The sequence below is a fragment of the Marmota monax genome, unplaced genomic scaffold (genome assembly GCF_021218885.2).
Source record: "Marmota monax isolate L192 unplaced genomic scaffold, Marmota_monax_Labrador192_F-V1.1 WCK01_AAM20220418_F8-fsc00008, whole genome shotgun sequence".
NCBI lineage: Eukaryota > Metazoa > Chordata > Mammalia > Rodentia > Sciuridae > Marmota > Marmota monax.
This window is the reverse complement of record NW_026694432.1, coordinates 27,989,718-28,004,913: the sequence shown is the minus strand read 5'-3', so window position 1 is coordinate 28,004,913 and position 15,196 is coordinate 27,989,718. Positions and strand designations below refer to the sequence as shown.

Below are 15,196 nucleotides of genomic sequence, written 5' to 3'. Positions count from 1 at the left end.
CGGCACTGCTTCCGGTCCCATGGGGGCGGGGGAAGGAGCCGGAAGTCCGGTGGGCTCCGGGCGTCGAGATGGAGGCGAGCGAGTACGAGTCTGTTCTCTGTGTCAAGCCGGAGGTCCACGTCTACCGCATCCCACCGCGGGCCACCAACCGCGGATACAGGTGACCTTCCGCTAGCCCTGCCAAACCCCTTCCCCGCCGCCCCACCGCGGGAGCCGAGGGCGGCCCTCCCCGGTTTAGGGGCAGGGGTGATGTCGCTGCGGCTTCTCCCTGTTGGAGACCAGACCACGGAGGGGACCCGCGGTTGGGGCGTCTCAGCGGGACGCGGGGGACGCCTGGCGACGGGGAGGGCGTCAGAGCCTAGCCTAGGGGGACACCGGTGGGCTGCCGGTGTCCCGAACTTGGCCAGGAGTGGTGGTGGGTGTCCCACTTCCGCGCCGACCGGTGGCCTTGAAGGGATCCTGGACGGCCTGAGGTGGGGAGGGGACCTGTCACTGGCGGAAGTCCCCCGAGGGGAGGGAAGGGAACCCAGAACCGGCTGGAGGGACCCGTCCCAGAGCTTCCAGCGGATAGCTGAGCCCAGGGGCCCTTTGCCACCGGCTTCCCTGGCACGCATTTCAACCTTGGCTGTAGCCGTAGTGGCAGGGAGGGACCCTCCGCACCTGTCTTGTGTAATCCCCACCCTGTGCTTGTAGACACAGATGGGTGTCTCTGGGAGGGAACCCGGAAACCGTCCCGGGGAGCAGAACCAGGGCTGGAGAGTCTCAGCATACCCTTTTGTACTGTATGATTTTATTATCTCGCCTTTGAATTACCTGTCAAAACTAGAGGAATAAAGATAATCCCTGAAACAGATAACCCAGCTCATGGCTATTTTGTGCCATTGAATGGGGTGTGGCATTTTTCTGGGGGGTAGTGCGGAGCTGAGGATTGAACCGAGGGGTGCTTTACCACGAACTACATCCCCAGCCCTTTTTAATTTTTATTTTGAGACAGGGTCTCTGGGCCAAGTTGCTGAGACTGGCCTCTATCTTGGAATCCTCCTGCCTCAACCTCCAGAGTTACTGGGATTACAGGCATGTGCCAGTGTTTCTGGCCATGGGGTGGCTTTTGAAGGCAATGTGTGTGCAGGTTTTTTGAAAATACAGGATTGACCTACAATGTAAAATGATGGGGTGTCTACATATCTGTCCTCTTGTTACTTTACAGTTGTGTAACAAAAGCCATGGTGAATTTTCTAGTGAGCAGGTATTTTATTGAACACTTAACTGCAGACAGCGAAGTTACCAAACACTAGTCCTAGCTGGTTTGGCATTGAGGAAACTGCCAGCCCTGGCATTTTGACCTCTTCTTTGTCTGAATCTTAAGATTTAGGCTGTAGCTGAGTAAGGGGAACTGAAACTGAGTCTGCTGACTTCTGAATTGAGCATCTGCATTTGTGTGGTCTTCAAAACAGCCTTCATCCAAGTTCTTGAGAGCTGACCTATGCTTAGGAACTTCCCAAGAAAAGCCTCCTGGAAACACCCATGGCTCTTACTGTCTGGGAGTTTTCACTGAGCTGCTTCTTAGAACTAACGTGAAGTTATTGCTTTAAGAGTGCCAAATGAGGGGCTGGGGGTGTAGCTCAGTGGCAGCCTGCTTCCCTGGCTTGTGCAAAGGCCTGGGTTCAATGGTTCAATCGCTGGTAACACACACACACACACACACACACAGAGCAAATGAGATTATCTCTGTAGGTCCATGCTTTCCTGAGTTTAAGGATTTGTTGCTGCCTTTGAGAATTTCCTAAGCATCTGCTTCCTTTTTTCACATGTAGCCTCAGGCTCTGGTCTTTTCTTTGTCTATGAATAATTGTACTTTTCCTTCAAGATGGTCTCAGTGGTCCCAACTGGTCACTCTGACCACCCTGGTGTGCAGCTTCTTGCAGTTCAAGGCCAGATCAAGAAGGGGACTCAGAGTTAGGGACATATCAGTAGGACAGGACTTACACAGGAACAATAGGCCCTCCAGCTGCTTCCTCTGTGGAGAGGAAACTAGGAGGAAATCTCTATTGGGAGAAGGTCTCTAGTCTAGAACAGGGTCGTCAAGCTACAACTCACTATGTTTTTTTTTTAATATTTATTTTTTCGTAGTTGTACACAGTAACTTTATTTATTTATTTATTTATTTATTTTTATGGGTGCTGAGGATCGAACCCAGAGCCTTGCATGTGCAAGGCACATGCTCTACCGCTGAACCATAACCCCAGCCCCAAACTCACTATGTTTTTGAATGGCCCACAAACTAAGAGTGGTTTTTACATTTTTTAAATGGTTGGGAAGAATTTTAAAGAAGAATATATCCCACTGTGAAAATTATATGAATTTCAGATTTCAGTGTCTATAGTTTTATTGAAATATAGCCATGCTCTGTAGAATATTTGCTTAAAATACTTAAAGCACCAGCATGCTTTATTGTATTGTGCAACTGCTTTCTCTCTATAACACCAGAATTATCTAGTCATGACAGATGCTGTGGTGCCTGCAAAGCCAAAACTATTGACAGAAAGTTTGCTACCTCTGGTCTAGAACAAGCAGCCTTTTCCATTCTTGTCCCCAGCATTGGAAAAAGACAGCAACAGTCTCTGGCAGAGGCTCAGTGGTTTTTGTCCCCTTAGGGCCTCGGAGTGGCAGCTGGACCAGCCATCATGGAGTGGCCGGCTGCGGATCACTGCGAAGGGTCAGGTGGCCTACATCAAGCTAGAGGACAGGACCTCAGGTAAAGGCAAGGGAGGCTTTGTTGGGCTGAGGTGCTACACCTCCCCGTGATGGAGGGACGAGGCCACCTGGGCTTAGCCAGGCTGCTCAGGGGCCATGGGAACCTATCCTGGGAGTTGGAGCCTCAAGTGTACTTTTCAGCTGCCTTTGTCCCCGATCTTAATTGTAGAAACCACTGCCCCCAAGTGTGTAAAGGAGTATTTCTTGTCAAGCCTCTGTTCTCTTGGGGGTCTGTTAATTTTGGAGGCCAAGGAGAGGAGACTTGCAAAGTGGTCCCAGTAGGAAGTAGGAAGCCCTGGAGCTTGCCTTGAGGACAAGCTGGGCCAAGGCACACAGCTGCCGAGCTCTGGTCCTTCCTCAGGAATTCTGCTAATCAGCTAAACGGTAACTCCCCAGAGCCGATCCCGCCTGATAAGTGAAGGAGCTGGAAACTGTTGTCCTCAGCTCTCTCTGTAGCAAGAGGATAAGCCACGCTGAGCTGTGCTGGGGTCAGCTGGCAGATAGTGCTTCTGCGCAAATCTCCCTAGAAGTCATGGGCTACCAGTGCCTCTGGGTGAGCCCTGGAGGGCAGCACGCTGGAGTCTCCCAGCCTGAGACCCTGGCGGGTCCGCACATTGCCAGCTCAGGTGCCACGCAGTCAGACAGCTACTTTTTCTAACACATGGAAATTCCCCTTAGTGGAGCAGAAGAAAAGGCAAGGATCTGGAGGCAGAACCGGCTGCCTGTTCTCGAACTACGCATTCTGTTTGAGATGTTGGGCCACGTGTTCCTTGGAGTGTTGGCCTCCAAATGAGGATCACATTGGTTCTTCTCTCACAAAATTGTTGGAAATAGGCAGTGAGCAGATAGTTTGCCGATTGCCTTGTGAACTGCAAGGCACCTCATCATGGATTTGTTCCTTTGGAACATGGTGTTGTCAAGGTGAGTATTGGCTGCCATGGCTAGGCCAGAGGATTCTGGCCCAGTTGGTGTCACTAGGGTGTGGCAGTACTCTTGTTTTTGGGGAAACTTGGAGACTTTTAACCTAACTGCCTAATGTGACAGCCACTGTTTTGAGCCAAACCTTGCTTACTTACCCAGGAGGTTGTGAGTATAACGTTCTGGGCCAGGGTTTCTCAGAGGGTTTCTCAGCCTCAGTGCTGTTGACGTTTGGGGCTGATGAGTCCAGTGTGAGCTATTTAGCAGCATCCTGGACTTGACCAGCCAGTTTCCAATAGCACCTCCTGAATTGTAGCAACCAAGAGTGTTTCTAGACTGTGCCAGATGTCGCTGTGGGGAAGGGGAGCAAAATCATCCCTGTTTATGAATTATTCCTCTAAGCTAAAGGCATCCAGGTAGGTCTAGGTCCCAAGGTTCCAAACTTGGGTGGATAAATTGACAATAATTGCAGACTCTGGTGCCATCAGCATTTGTTTGTTTTGTACTGGGGGTTGAACCCAAGGGCGCTTTACCACCGAGGTACATCCCCAGTCCTTTTTATTATTTTGAGATAGGGTCTTGCTGAGTTGCTTAGGGCCTCGCCAAACTGCTGAGGCTGGACTTGAACCTGAAATCCTCGTGCCTCAGCCCAGGTTGCTGGGATTACAGGATTGCCCAGCCTATTTGTTTGTTTGTTTGTTTTGAGGCAGGTTCTTGCTGGGTTGCTGCGGCCCTCCCTCAGTTGCCCAGGCTAGCTCGAACTTATGATCCTCCTGCCTCAGCCTCCTGAGTTGCTGGGGTTACAGGTGTGTGCCACCTCGCCCAGCTGAGCCATCAGTTTTGATTTAGTCCAGCCCTTTACCCAGTAACCTCTAGACCACAGGACTCACTAGAAAATGTTAAGTGCTTAAAGCACCCGTGAAGATAGCATGTGAGAACGTAGAACTGTCGCAGGTGCTCACAGATTTACATGCTCACTGCAACTGTGGAGCCCCATGCTTGATGGGGGGTGCATTTCACCAGGGAGCCTTTTAAAACGAATCACACTTGCCCTGCCTCTGAGCTTGAGTTAAATTTCCCTCCTTTGGAGTCTTATGGGTGTAGACACTCCCTCCTTCCTTTCCACAAGGCTCTCTGGCCCCTCTTACAGTCCTGCTTCAGCTACTGGCTTTTGCAAAAGCATGATCCATCTAGACCTGGACTCACATGTGTCGGGGCCCTCAGTCTTCGGCACGTTGTGTCAGGGGGTAAAGCAAAGGGAATGGGTAGGTGGTGGATTGTGGCTCCACTCTGCATCCTCACATGGGATTGGAGGCCCAGCATCAGTAGAACTTTTTTATTTTAAAAGAAGTCTGGATTGCTTTATGTGTAATATGATTTTGGAATGTTTGGTAGTTAAATAAAAAATATTAAAATGGTGCTGGATTTGACCTGTAAACCACTGACTGAGATCTTTCCTTAGTTACATTCCAACGTCTTCCCTTCAGCAAGAATGGATGGGATTGGGATCCCAGAGTCAGGTCTGCCTGTCTGCCCGGCTTGCCAGAGATGCCTGGTGGGAGGCCCAGCCATGAGGTGGACTCCACGCTGTGGGGCTCGGGGCTCACCCCAGCTTGTGCTTTCAGGGGAGCTCTTTGCCCAGGCGCCAGTGGACCAGTTTCCTGGCACAGCCGTGGAGAGTGTGACGGATTCCAGCAGGTACTTCGTTATCCGCATTGAGGACGGAAATGGTACGCGTGGGTCTGGGTGCCCCCCTTGAGAAAGGTGTCCCCTGCCTCTGGAAGAGCGGGACTGACCGTGTGCTGTTCCTCAGGGCGGCGGGCGTTCATTGGGATTGGCTTCGTGGACCGGGGTGATGCCTTTGACTTCAACGTGGCGTTGCAGGATCATTTCAAGTGAGTGTTTCTAGGAGGCTCGTGCTTCCCCCCTTCTTTCCCTGGACAGAATGACTTCCCAGGTTAGAGCACGCCAATGGCTGTGCGTGGCCTCCCGCTGGCGGGGCCTCAGGGAGACCGTTCTTCAGGCAGCCGCCTTTTCCTGTCTCCCTGCCATTCCTGGTCTACTGTGACGTCTTCTTTCCCCAGCACCAGGCTCTACCAGTGCCGTCAGCTGACCCAGCCTTTGAAACGTCCCGTCTCTTTCTCACCAGCCCCTGAACAGCTTGAGTCCTTGTCCGTCTCTCTTGGCCTCTCTGGGCCTGCTCTTTCTTGATGTCATAAGTGGCACTTGGGTTCCCAAACCACTCAGCTGATGCCCTGGTGTTCTTTATGAAAGACAGGACAGGAAGGTCCGTGTCCATCACTGACTGCCAGCAGGTTGGCCTCTGTCACAGGTGGCGTTGTGAGGAGGACAGGAGGAAAGGGAACCTTTGTGTTGCCCTCTTCTGGGCATCTGTCTTGATGGACAGCATCCCACAGATGGCCTTTTGGGGTGTGTACAGACCATGCCAAGGGCTGGGGAGGCAAGGACCAAGTACCCTCACCTCCTGGAGCCCAGCGCACAGACCCTAGGGCACAGACCCTCTGCATAGGGGACCGGTTGAATTCTCAGCGTCTTCACTAGAACTGTCAGTTGTGCTGCTGAGGAAACCAACGTGCAGGTGGCTGCTAAAGCGTCAGGGCCCTAGCCCCCACCTCCCACCCTACCTCAACACAAGCCTCCCTGGACCACTGTGAGTGGACGCGAGCACAGGGAGCGGGTCTCTTCCAGCTCACCGTTTCCTTCTCCTTCTCTCCCCAGATGGGTGAAACAGCAGTGTGAGTTTGCAAAGCAAGCCCAGAACCCAGACCAAGGCCCCAAGTTAGACCTGGGCTTCAAGGAGGGCCAGACCATCAAGCTCAACATCGCAGTGAGTCCCACCCTCGCTTAGCTGTGTTGACCATGGTCACGCCATACTTGTGGCTACCTGGCCCTGAGCTCCTCTTCTCCCACATCAGTTCCATTGGTGCTGGGCTCGCCCTGGGCCGAACAGAGCTCTGCTGTCGTGGTCTCAGAGTCGAGCTGAGCAAGCAGAGACGTGATCACACGGCAGGAGAGGCTCTGCCACCCTGGGATGCCTGCTGCTGTGGGCTTCTAGAGGAAGGACACAAAGCCCATGATGGGGGGACCCAAGGAAGGCTTCCTAAAAGTAGTGACCCACAGGCAAGGGACAAGGGAACAAGTACTTCAGACAGAGGCGAGCACCTGAAGCACCTGTGAGTTGAGAAGGAATGTGGGTTACTTGGTGTCCTGGCTGTGAGAGTGGGTCAGAAGGGGTCAGTTCAGTTTGCCTCTTGGCTTATGCCCTGAGTAAGGAAGATTCTGGGCAGCTCTGGGCCACAAACTGTCAGGGCAGTGCAGGGAGCATGGACAGCTTCTGCTGGTTGAGTCGTCCTGGCCCTGGAGTCTGAGCAGCTGGGCATCTGGCTCAGCCCCATCAGCTCCTGTTGAAAGGGAGCAGGTTGGGGTGCCCGGGGTTGTCAAGACTTGGCTTTACCTGGCTGACTGGTGAAGGGGGGATTTGGAGTCGTGATTCTGGGACACCAAGGACCAAATGGGTTCAGCTTCTGAGGGAAGTTTGTAACTCTAGAATAATGCTTTTCCTCTTTACTCACCATCTCTTTCTCTTCTTTTCTGCTTCATGCTGGTGATGATTTGGGACCCTTGAAATTGGGCAGCTGGTCCTTAGGAGAAAATGCAGTTTCAATCCAGTGGACTGGATGGGCTGTGCCTCTTTCCCTTGCTTGGAGGAAACTAACATTTAATGACCTTCAGCTGGGGGCCAGGTAGTGTTTTTAGGCATTTCTCATATAAATTAAACATTCTTCCCCTTTTGAAAAGACGAGGATGTCAGGGTGCAGGAAGGTGAGGAACTCTCGGGAGTCTTAGACTGCAGGTGACTGGCCCGGCTGGCCTCACCCTGGGGACTCGGAGGTCCTTCACTGCAGGCCAGGCTCCCCACTTGACTCAGCTGCGACCTTCCTTACAAGCAGCAGGCCGTGTTGTGCTCATCCATGTCGTTTGTGCTAGCTTCTGGCTCACATTTGCTGCTTGGTATTTTTGTTTCAAGTTTTATTGAAGTATAACAGGTGTGTGTACAGAAAAGTACCCAAATCATAAATGCGGAACTCTGCAAATTTTCAAAAACTGCTCAGAAACTTGCACCCAGTTTAAGAAGCAGAAGACTGAGCACTGGGGAAGTCCCCCCTGGTCCCTTCCAGTAACTACCCACCCTCCAACTTTGATACCTAGACTTTGTTCTTGACTTTCACGAGTGGAGTCGCAAGCTTTGTTCTCATTTGTTTATGACTCCGCTCTCTTCCTGGGGTAATGCTTGGAGGGTGTCCTTGCTCGTGCTTGATTCATTCTGGTGTTCCTTGTGGGAATGCATCTAGTTTGTTGTGCTGATGACTAGGACAGTGCTGCTGGGGGTGTCCCAGCTCGTGTCTCTGGTGCGTCTGAGTGTGCATTGCTGTCAGGGCTTCACCCAGGCGTGGAATTGCAGGACCAGGAGTTCCTGTGTGGAGCTTCATAGATTCTTTCTAACAATTCTCCAGAGCAGTTTCACCCGTTCCCACCCAGCCTGCAGTGCATGAATGTCAGCAGTGGTATCCTGTGCTGTCGGCTTCTGGTGGGTGTGAAATAGTACTGGGGGGTTGGACCCAGGCGTCCACCTCTGAGCGACATCCTCAGTCCTTTTCATTTTAAGAAAGGCTCTTGCTGGGCTGAGGATGTGGCTCAAGCGGTAATACGCTCTCCTGGTATGCGCGGGGCACTGGGTTCGATCCTCAGCACCACATAAGATAAAATAAACATGTTGTGTCCACCAAAAACTGAAAAATAAATATTAAAAAAAAAGAAAGTCTCTTGCTACTTGCCCATGCTGTCCTTGAACTTCTGACCTTCTGCCTCAGCCTTGAACTTCTGACCTTCTGCCTAGCTGGGATTACAGTCACATGCCACCAAGCCTGGCTTAATATAGTTTTGATGCTCACTTCCCTGATGATAATGAAATCAGGTGCTGGGCTTTAAAATTAACCGTATTGGTGATGGATTTCGAGTTGTGATGTGTTTGATACAGCTCCTAACAATGAAGGTGCTGGGGAAGGACTATCCTTTGGTTATACAGATGTTGGGTTTGAAGCTCCCCTGGGCCCTCCTCATAAGGTTTTCTGATTCACTTGAGCTCTGCAGAACTGATTTGCATTCCTTTTCTCCATTTAGAACATAAAGAAGAAGGAAGGAACCGGGAGTCCCCGAGCCCGGCCCGCCAGCACAGGAGGGCTGAGCCTGCTTCCCCCGCCCCCAGGGGGCAAAACCTCCACATTGATCCCACCCCCTGGGGAGCAGTTGTCTACAGGATGGTCCCCTGTGCAGCCAGCAGTTGCTCCTGGTACAGGTCAGTGCTGGGGTGGACAGTGAACCTACGACTTCCTTTTCCCCAGCAGCTGGGGCTTGTGGCTGCCCTCCTTCACACTCAGTAATGTGTCCCTTGTACCTGTCGATGTCAGGCTAGAAGGAGGGCACCACAAAGTGGACCCTGCACATACTGAGGGAGTTCTCAGTTCCTTAACACCTTCTGCTTTCTCCTTTAGGTCGTCTGCCCTCCCCTGAAAGCAGGGACAATGACTTGTTTGCTTTGTGAAATCATCAGCATGCAGATTCCTAGTTCTCCGTGGGTGTTGAGTGGGTGGGTGATGGAGACAGGTCAGCTCACAATTAATGGGAGGGGTGGGTCAGGCATGAAATGGATGTGGCCCTGGTTCACCAGCCTCCAACATGGTCTGGGGAGGCTTCGTGGAGGAGGTGGCATGGAACTGGGCCATGAAGGAAGGTGCAGAGGTATTGGTGTTCCAGGCAGAGGAAGAGTGTGACTCAGGCTCAGGCATTTAGATGCCCTGTATACTCAGGGAGGTGGGTGCCAAGGTGAGCAGGGGAGTTCAAATTGGAGATTGAGTTTGGAGTGAGCTCTTTAGTATGCTGTGGGGTCCCAGGAAGCGAGAGGTGGCTACCTCAGCAGACTATGCTGTGAGCCTGTGAGAGGCCCCTGGGTTCCTCAAGTTCTTAGTGCTGGGACGCCAGCCCTCCCAGCATGATGCTCCTGGCCTTGACCTAGGTCACCAGCCCCCTTTTTACCCCACGCCCACCCATTTCTTCAGGCAGCATCCAGCCAGGAAGCCTTCCTCATTTCTGAGAGAGTCCCTGCCATTGGCAGCTTTATCTGCAGGTCTGACTTCTAACCTGTGCCTTGTGGTGCTACCCCAACCAGGGGGCTGAGAGGAACTGCCGTCAGGGAGCCTTGCGCTGGCACCAGGAATTCATCTTTAAGCATTATTTCTCCAAGTGGGGCCATAGGACCATTGCCAAGGACGGGGGCAAGAATCTACAATCTCATTTGCATTGTATTTTTTGTGTGTGTGTGTGCTGGGAATTGAAACCAGGGATGCTTAACCACTGAGCCACCTCTCCTGCCCGTTTTTTTTTTTTTTTTTAGTTGTAGATGGACACAATACCTTTATTTTGTTTATATAATTTGTTTATGTGGTGCTGGGAACTGAACCCAGTGCCTCAGGCATGCCGGGCAAGCATTCTACCACTGAGCAACAATCCCAGCCCCTCCCTTGCCCCCTTTTTAATTTTATTTATTTATTTATTTTTAATATTTAATTAGTTGTAGGTGAACACACAGTATCTCTATTCATTTTCATGTGGTGCTGAGGATGGAACCCAGTGCCTCACACATGCAAGACAAGCGCTTTACCACTGAGCTACAGCCTCAGTCCTCCCCTGCCCTTTTTATTTTTTATTTTGAGATGGGGTCTTGCTAAGTTGCCAAGGCTGGCTTTGAACTTGTCAATCCTTCTGCTCTCAGCCTCGTGATCTGCTGGGATCAGAAGCTTGTGCTTACACACTTGACTCATTTACATTTTTACTTGAGTGGCTGGAGCCACTGCCTTAGCCTTTCCTTGGTGCTGATGCGTTTTTAGCACCTGACACCTGTCCTATGGAGTGTTAAGCCTTGGGGATGCTGCGAGGGCAGACACTTGAGTTATGACAGATGGAGTTATGTCCTGGCAAAATCATCAGAAGTCAAAATCATCATAAGTTGAAGAGGTATTTAATATATTTAATAAACCATTACAAAGTTGATAAACCCATTATTAAGTTGAAAAATCCTGAATCAGACCATCCTCAAGTTGGGTGCTGTCTGTACAGCGTCGAGCTCCTGCTCTGGGGGGGCTTCTATCCTAGTGTGTGAGACAGTTAGCTTGTCTACAGGCAGGATGGCTCAGTGGCAAGTCACAAATAGCCGACATCTGTGGAGCACTCACTGTATGCGCCAGAACCAGACCACTGAGGTCCAGCTCTGGCCCTCCGTTGTGCAGTCATCAGCGACTGCTGGCTTGTCTGGGCCTGTTTTCTCACCTCTAGGATGGGGTAGCAGTGATGCCTACAGTTACAGGTTTTCTGGAAGGAACAAGTGAGCTGATTCACTCAGAGCACTTAGAGCGATATCTAGGATGCTGTGCGCACAAGCCTGATGTTAGTTTCTGTTTTATGAATGTCATCACCCACACCACTGCATCCTGCGCCTATTCTGAGCATTCCAGAACATTAACTCTCTTCTTTCTCACAGTGTCCTGGGAAGCAATCATCGTTACCATCCCCATTTTAGAGACAGGACAACTAAAACATTAGTGACCTGCGCAAAGTCACATGGCTAGTTTTGACCTGTGGTCTGCTACGGGCTGTGCTTAAGCTTGTGTCAGTAGTGTGTGATGAACACTTGGCAAACTAAAGCTGCACCATTGAGAGCCCTGTTTTATCCAGTCTCCCCGCTCAGAGCAAATGAGAAATAGCAAATTAGTGGGAAGCAGAAGTGGCAGATACAGACTCTCCTGAAGAGAGAGTTGGCAGCATGGGGGAATGGGGGGTGGCTGAAACACCTTTTATGGAAGGGTCTTCTTGCCCCCTGAATAGCTGGGGCCTCAGAACTTGACCTATGTCTAACATGTAACCTCCTCAGTTGGTTGATGCAGAAGTGCAGGAGGCTTCCTGTGAAGGTGACCTTGTGATTTGGGTGAGGAATTCTCCATGCAGGTAGCCAAGGCAGGACATAGTACATTCAAATGGGTTCCAGCGTACATGGTGGGAAACAGCCTCAGGTAGTAATGACAGACAGCTGTGCTCTGGCACCTCTCCTCCGCCTTGTTTGTGGCTTTCTGCCTTTCCCCAGAGGCCCTCAAGGCCTTGTGAGAAGATGGTAGAAATGTGGCCACTCTCAGCATTCTGATACCCCAAGCATCTTGTGTGTATTTTTCAGCCACCTAGAATCATGACATTGATCACCAGTCACCAAGGTCTCTGACTTCCTGTCTCTTTGTTTTCTCTCCCTACCTGTTGGACTTGGGGACATTAAATAGGAGGTGCCACTGAATCCTGGCCACAGCCCAAGCCTATCACTGCTGTCACTGCTGACATCTGGGGAGACTTTACCAAATCCACAGGGTAAGGAGTGCCACATTCTTCAGCCTGGGACCAGGGCTGTTTCTCTAGAATCCTAGGATTGCTCTACATGTCTCCTGGTGCTGGGAGCATCTGCTCTGGTTTGGACACTTTCAGGCCAGCCAGAGGACAGAGTGCCCCAGAGTGCCTGCTTTGGGTGGCGTATTGTTCTCTTGTGCCTCTCTGAAAGCTTTTCACCGCTGTCCACTGCCTGTGGCCATCTTTAGCAAATCTGTTTGGGCGTCTGAACCACCTCACCAAGTGCTTTGGCTTGTCCCAGTACCTCTTTTCCTTTCCCACTGTCCCAGGTACCTTGGAATGCTGGGCTAAGAATTGGACCTAGGTTTTGGGCTTCAGAGGACCTCTGACTCTCTAAGATTCCAAGTCTTCACTTGGGATCAGGTGGAAAGACACGAATTCCTGTTGCACCAGGTTCTAGGATCGGGGTCTGTGTACATGTTCTCTAAAGGCCAGGAAGTGAATGGTCTAGACTGTGTGGGTTACATGGTCTCTGTCCAGGTACTTGTCCTGCTGTTGCTATAGTAAAGCAGCCACGGAGGGTGTGGACACAAGTGGACATGGCCAGGAGGACTTTACTTCTAAAAATGCCACAGACATGATATAGCTAATTTAAGAGGGTTTTTTTTTTTTTTTTTTTTTGTAATAAAGTTTACATTAACTAAAAGTACACACAGACTTGGTCCCTGGCCTATAGTTTTCTGGCCACTGCTCTAAACCATTTAGGGGTGGGCTATTTAGAGCTCTTTCTGCCAAAGAAAAGCCAACTTGAATCTGCTTTCAAACAGCTGAACTCCTACCCCATCTTTCCCTCACAGGTCGGCTTCCAGCCAGACTCAGTCCGGCACAGGCTGGGTCCAGTTCTGACCTGAGCACAGAGCCCTGTTTCCTCCCTGGACTTCTGGGAAGGCGCTGCCTCATCTGGGAAGGAGGCAAGCACTCCTTGCTGGCCCCTGGAGCACCACTCTCCCCTCCTTACCTGCCTTTCTTGACAGACTGAGCACAGGGGGCAGTAAGTCAACACCCTGTCGCAGTGTCTCCTGGGATTTGGTATGCAGCTGGAACACAGGAGAAGAAACGACCCAGAACCCCTGTCCCCCTGTCTCTTGATGTGCAGGAGACTCTGAAACTGGCCTGCCTTCATCTCAGTGACCCGCATTAAACACAAGCCCCCAAAGCAGCAGAATGGATTGAGTTTGCGCCTGGATTCGGATCAGCCCTCCTCAGGGTTGATGGGTGTCCTGGGATCTCTGTTGGGCAGGAGCTTTCTGCGTCCTGTTGTTGGTAGCCACTTAAGTCAGAATACCTTCAAGAAGAGGGACTCCTTCCTGATTTCTGCCAGATCTTTAGGCCATAGCTTGAATTGGCCATTGGGAGATGTTGGAAGGATTAAGTGGCTTGTAAGAGGTTTTAGTATTGTGCTTTGCTTTTGCTCCAACCTATACTAACTCATCTTTGCAGAAGGGAGTATTCTGCTGGATAGCTGCAAGCAAGGGCCTCTGAAGTCACTCCTCACTGCCAGCCGGCTGCCTGAGTGCCAGGTGGCAGTGTTCATCTCTGCCCACTTGCCTAGTTTCTGTCTTCCAGCCAGGCAGGCAGCACAGGCCGATGAAGGTGCTGGAAGCCAGGAGGGGGCAGGGTCTGGCGGGAAGGGAGAAGCTGCTGTTGCAGAGCTGGGTTGGCTCACTGCCCGCTGCAGCCCCCTGGGCTCAGTTTCGCAGCACAGCACCTGGTGGACTTGGATTTTCTGTCTGGTGATTTCTGAAGTGCCTTATCTGCAGACAGCTTCTCACTTTCTTTCTCCTTCAAGGACTGTGAATGACAGAAGGAAGAAGAAGTTCGGCGAATTCAGAGTCCAGTATGGCCTGGATTACTGATTTATCTGAGTGCACCTTTGATGATTCTTTGAGTTAACCTTGAGTTAACCTTTGAGTTAACCTTGATTTTTTTAAGGGTCAAGAGCATCAAACTGAAAAAGTATTGGCCTTTTTGTGGGACCAGATTTTTAAGATTAAAAAATAAATATCTTTACTTCCGTCAGTGTGCGTCAGAGATGAGTGTGTTTTTGGCAGCATGGCTGCTCTGCTCTCCAGGATGCCACAGCTGGACTGAGAGCCACCTCCCTCACCACTGTGTCCAGATACAGAGTACAGGGCTAGAGCTTCAGATTGGCCACTGTGGTAACCAGTGACGTCTCTCCTGTCTAGAAGAGTCTTTCCCATCCTCGGGACATTGTGAGAGCAGATGCCTGAATTCACTTTCTGGAAGGAAGGCTGGTTCTGTCATGGAACCTTGGTAGAAAGGGCTGTGCTGGAGGGAGTGGCTCACTGACATCCGCCTCTGGAAGCCTCTCCCAGGGAGGAAGGATGCATGCACAGAGGTTAAAGTCAAAAGGCCATGCTTCCTGTACCTGAAGATTCTCTGAAAAAGATGGGGTTGGATCTGAGTGTGGTGTTGCACACCTGTAATCCCAGCAACAAGGGAGGCAGGAGAATTGCAAGTTTGAGGCCAGCCTCAGCAACTTAGCAAGGCCCTAAGCAACTTAGACCCTGTCTCAAAAAAAAAAAAAAAAAGTCTGGAGGGCTGGGGTTGTGGCTCAGCGGTAGGGGGCTTGCCTAGTATATGGGAGGCCCTGGGTTAGATCCTCAGCACCACATATAAACAAAAATAAATAAAAATAAAAGAATTGTCTTCGTACAACTAAAAAAAAAAGTCTGGGGATACATACAGCTCAGCAGTCAAGTGCCCTGGGTTCAATCCCCATTTCCAATAAAACGATGGATGGGTTTTTATTGTAGGCATGAAACTAGCCTCAATAACTAGTGAAAAAGAGAAAAAATGGAAATTGAAAACCCTCTTGAATACTAATAATAATTACATCAAAGAGCCCTCAGGAGTAGTTTCTGGTGTCTGTTTCATGTCCCCTCACTACCCATCTGGATGAGGAACTTCTGAGTGCTTGGAGGCTGGAAATGAGAGGGCTCATTCTTAGAGGAGACAGACCCTTAATTACAAGTTGGAG

At 50.8% G+C, this 15,196-nt stretch overlaps 1 protein-coding gene across 1 annotated transcript; it reads left to right on the top strand.

Annotated features, from left to right (window-relative positions):
- Positions 1-4: 4 nt before the first annotated feature.
- Necap2 (NECAP endocytosis associated 2) lies at positions 5-13,209 on the top strand. Its single transcript, XM_046468512.2, has 8 exons — positions 5-160; positions 2,655-2,755; positions 5,298-5,402; positions 5,486-5,567; positions 6,412-6,520; positions 8,875-9,049; positions 12,075-12,159; positions 12,993-13,209. Exons 1-8 carry the CDS (start codon positions 69-71, stop codon positions 13,039-13,041), a joined length of 798 nt encoding a protein of 265 aa, XP_046324468.1. The 5' UTR covers positions 5-68; the 3' UTR covers positions 13,042-13,209.
- Positions 13,210-15,196: the final 1,987 nt, after the last annotated feature.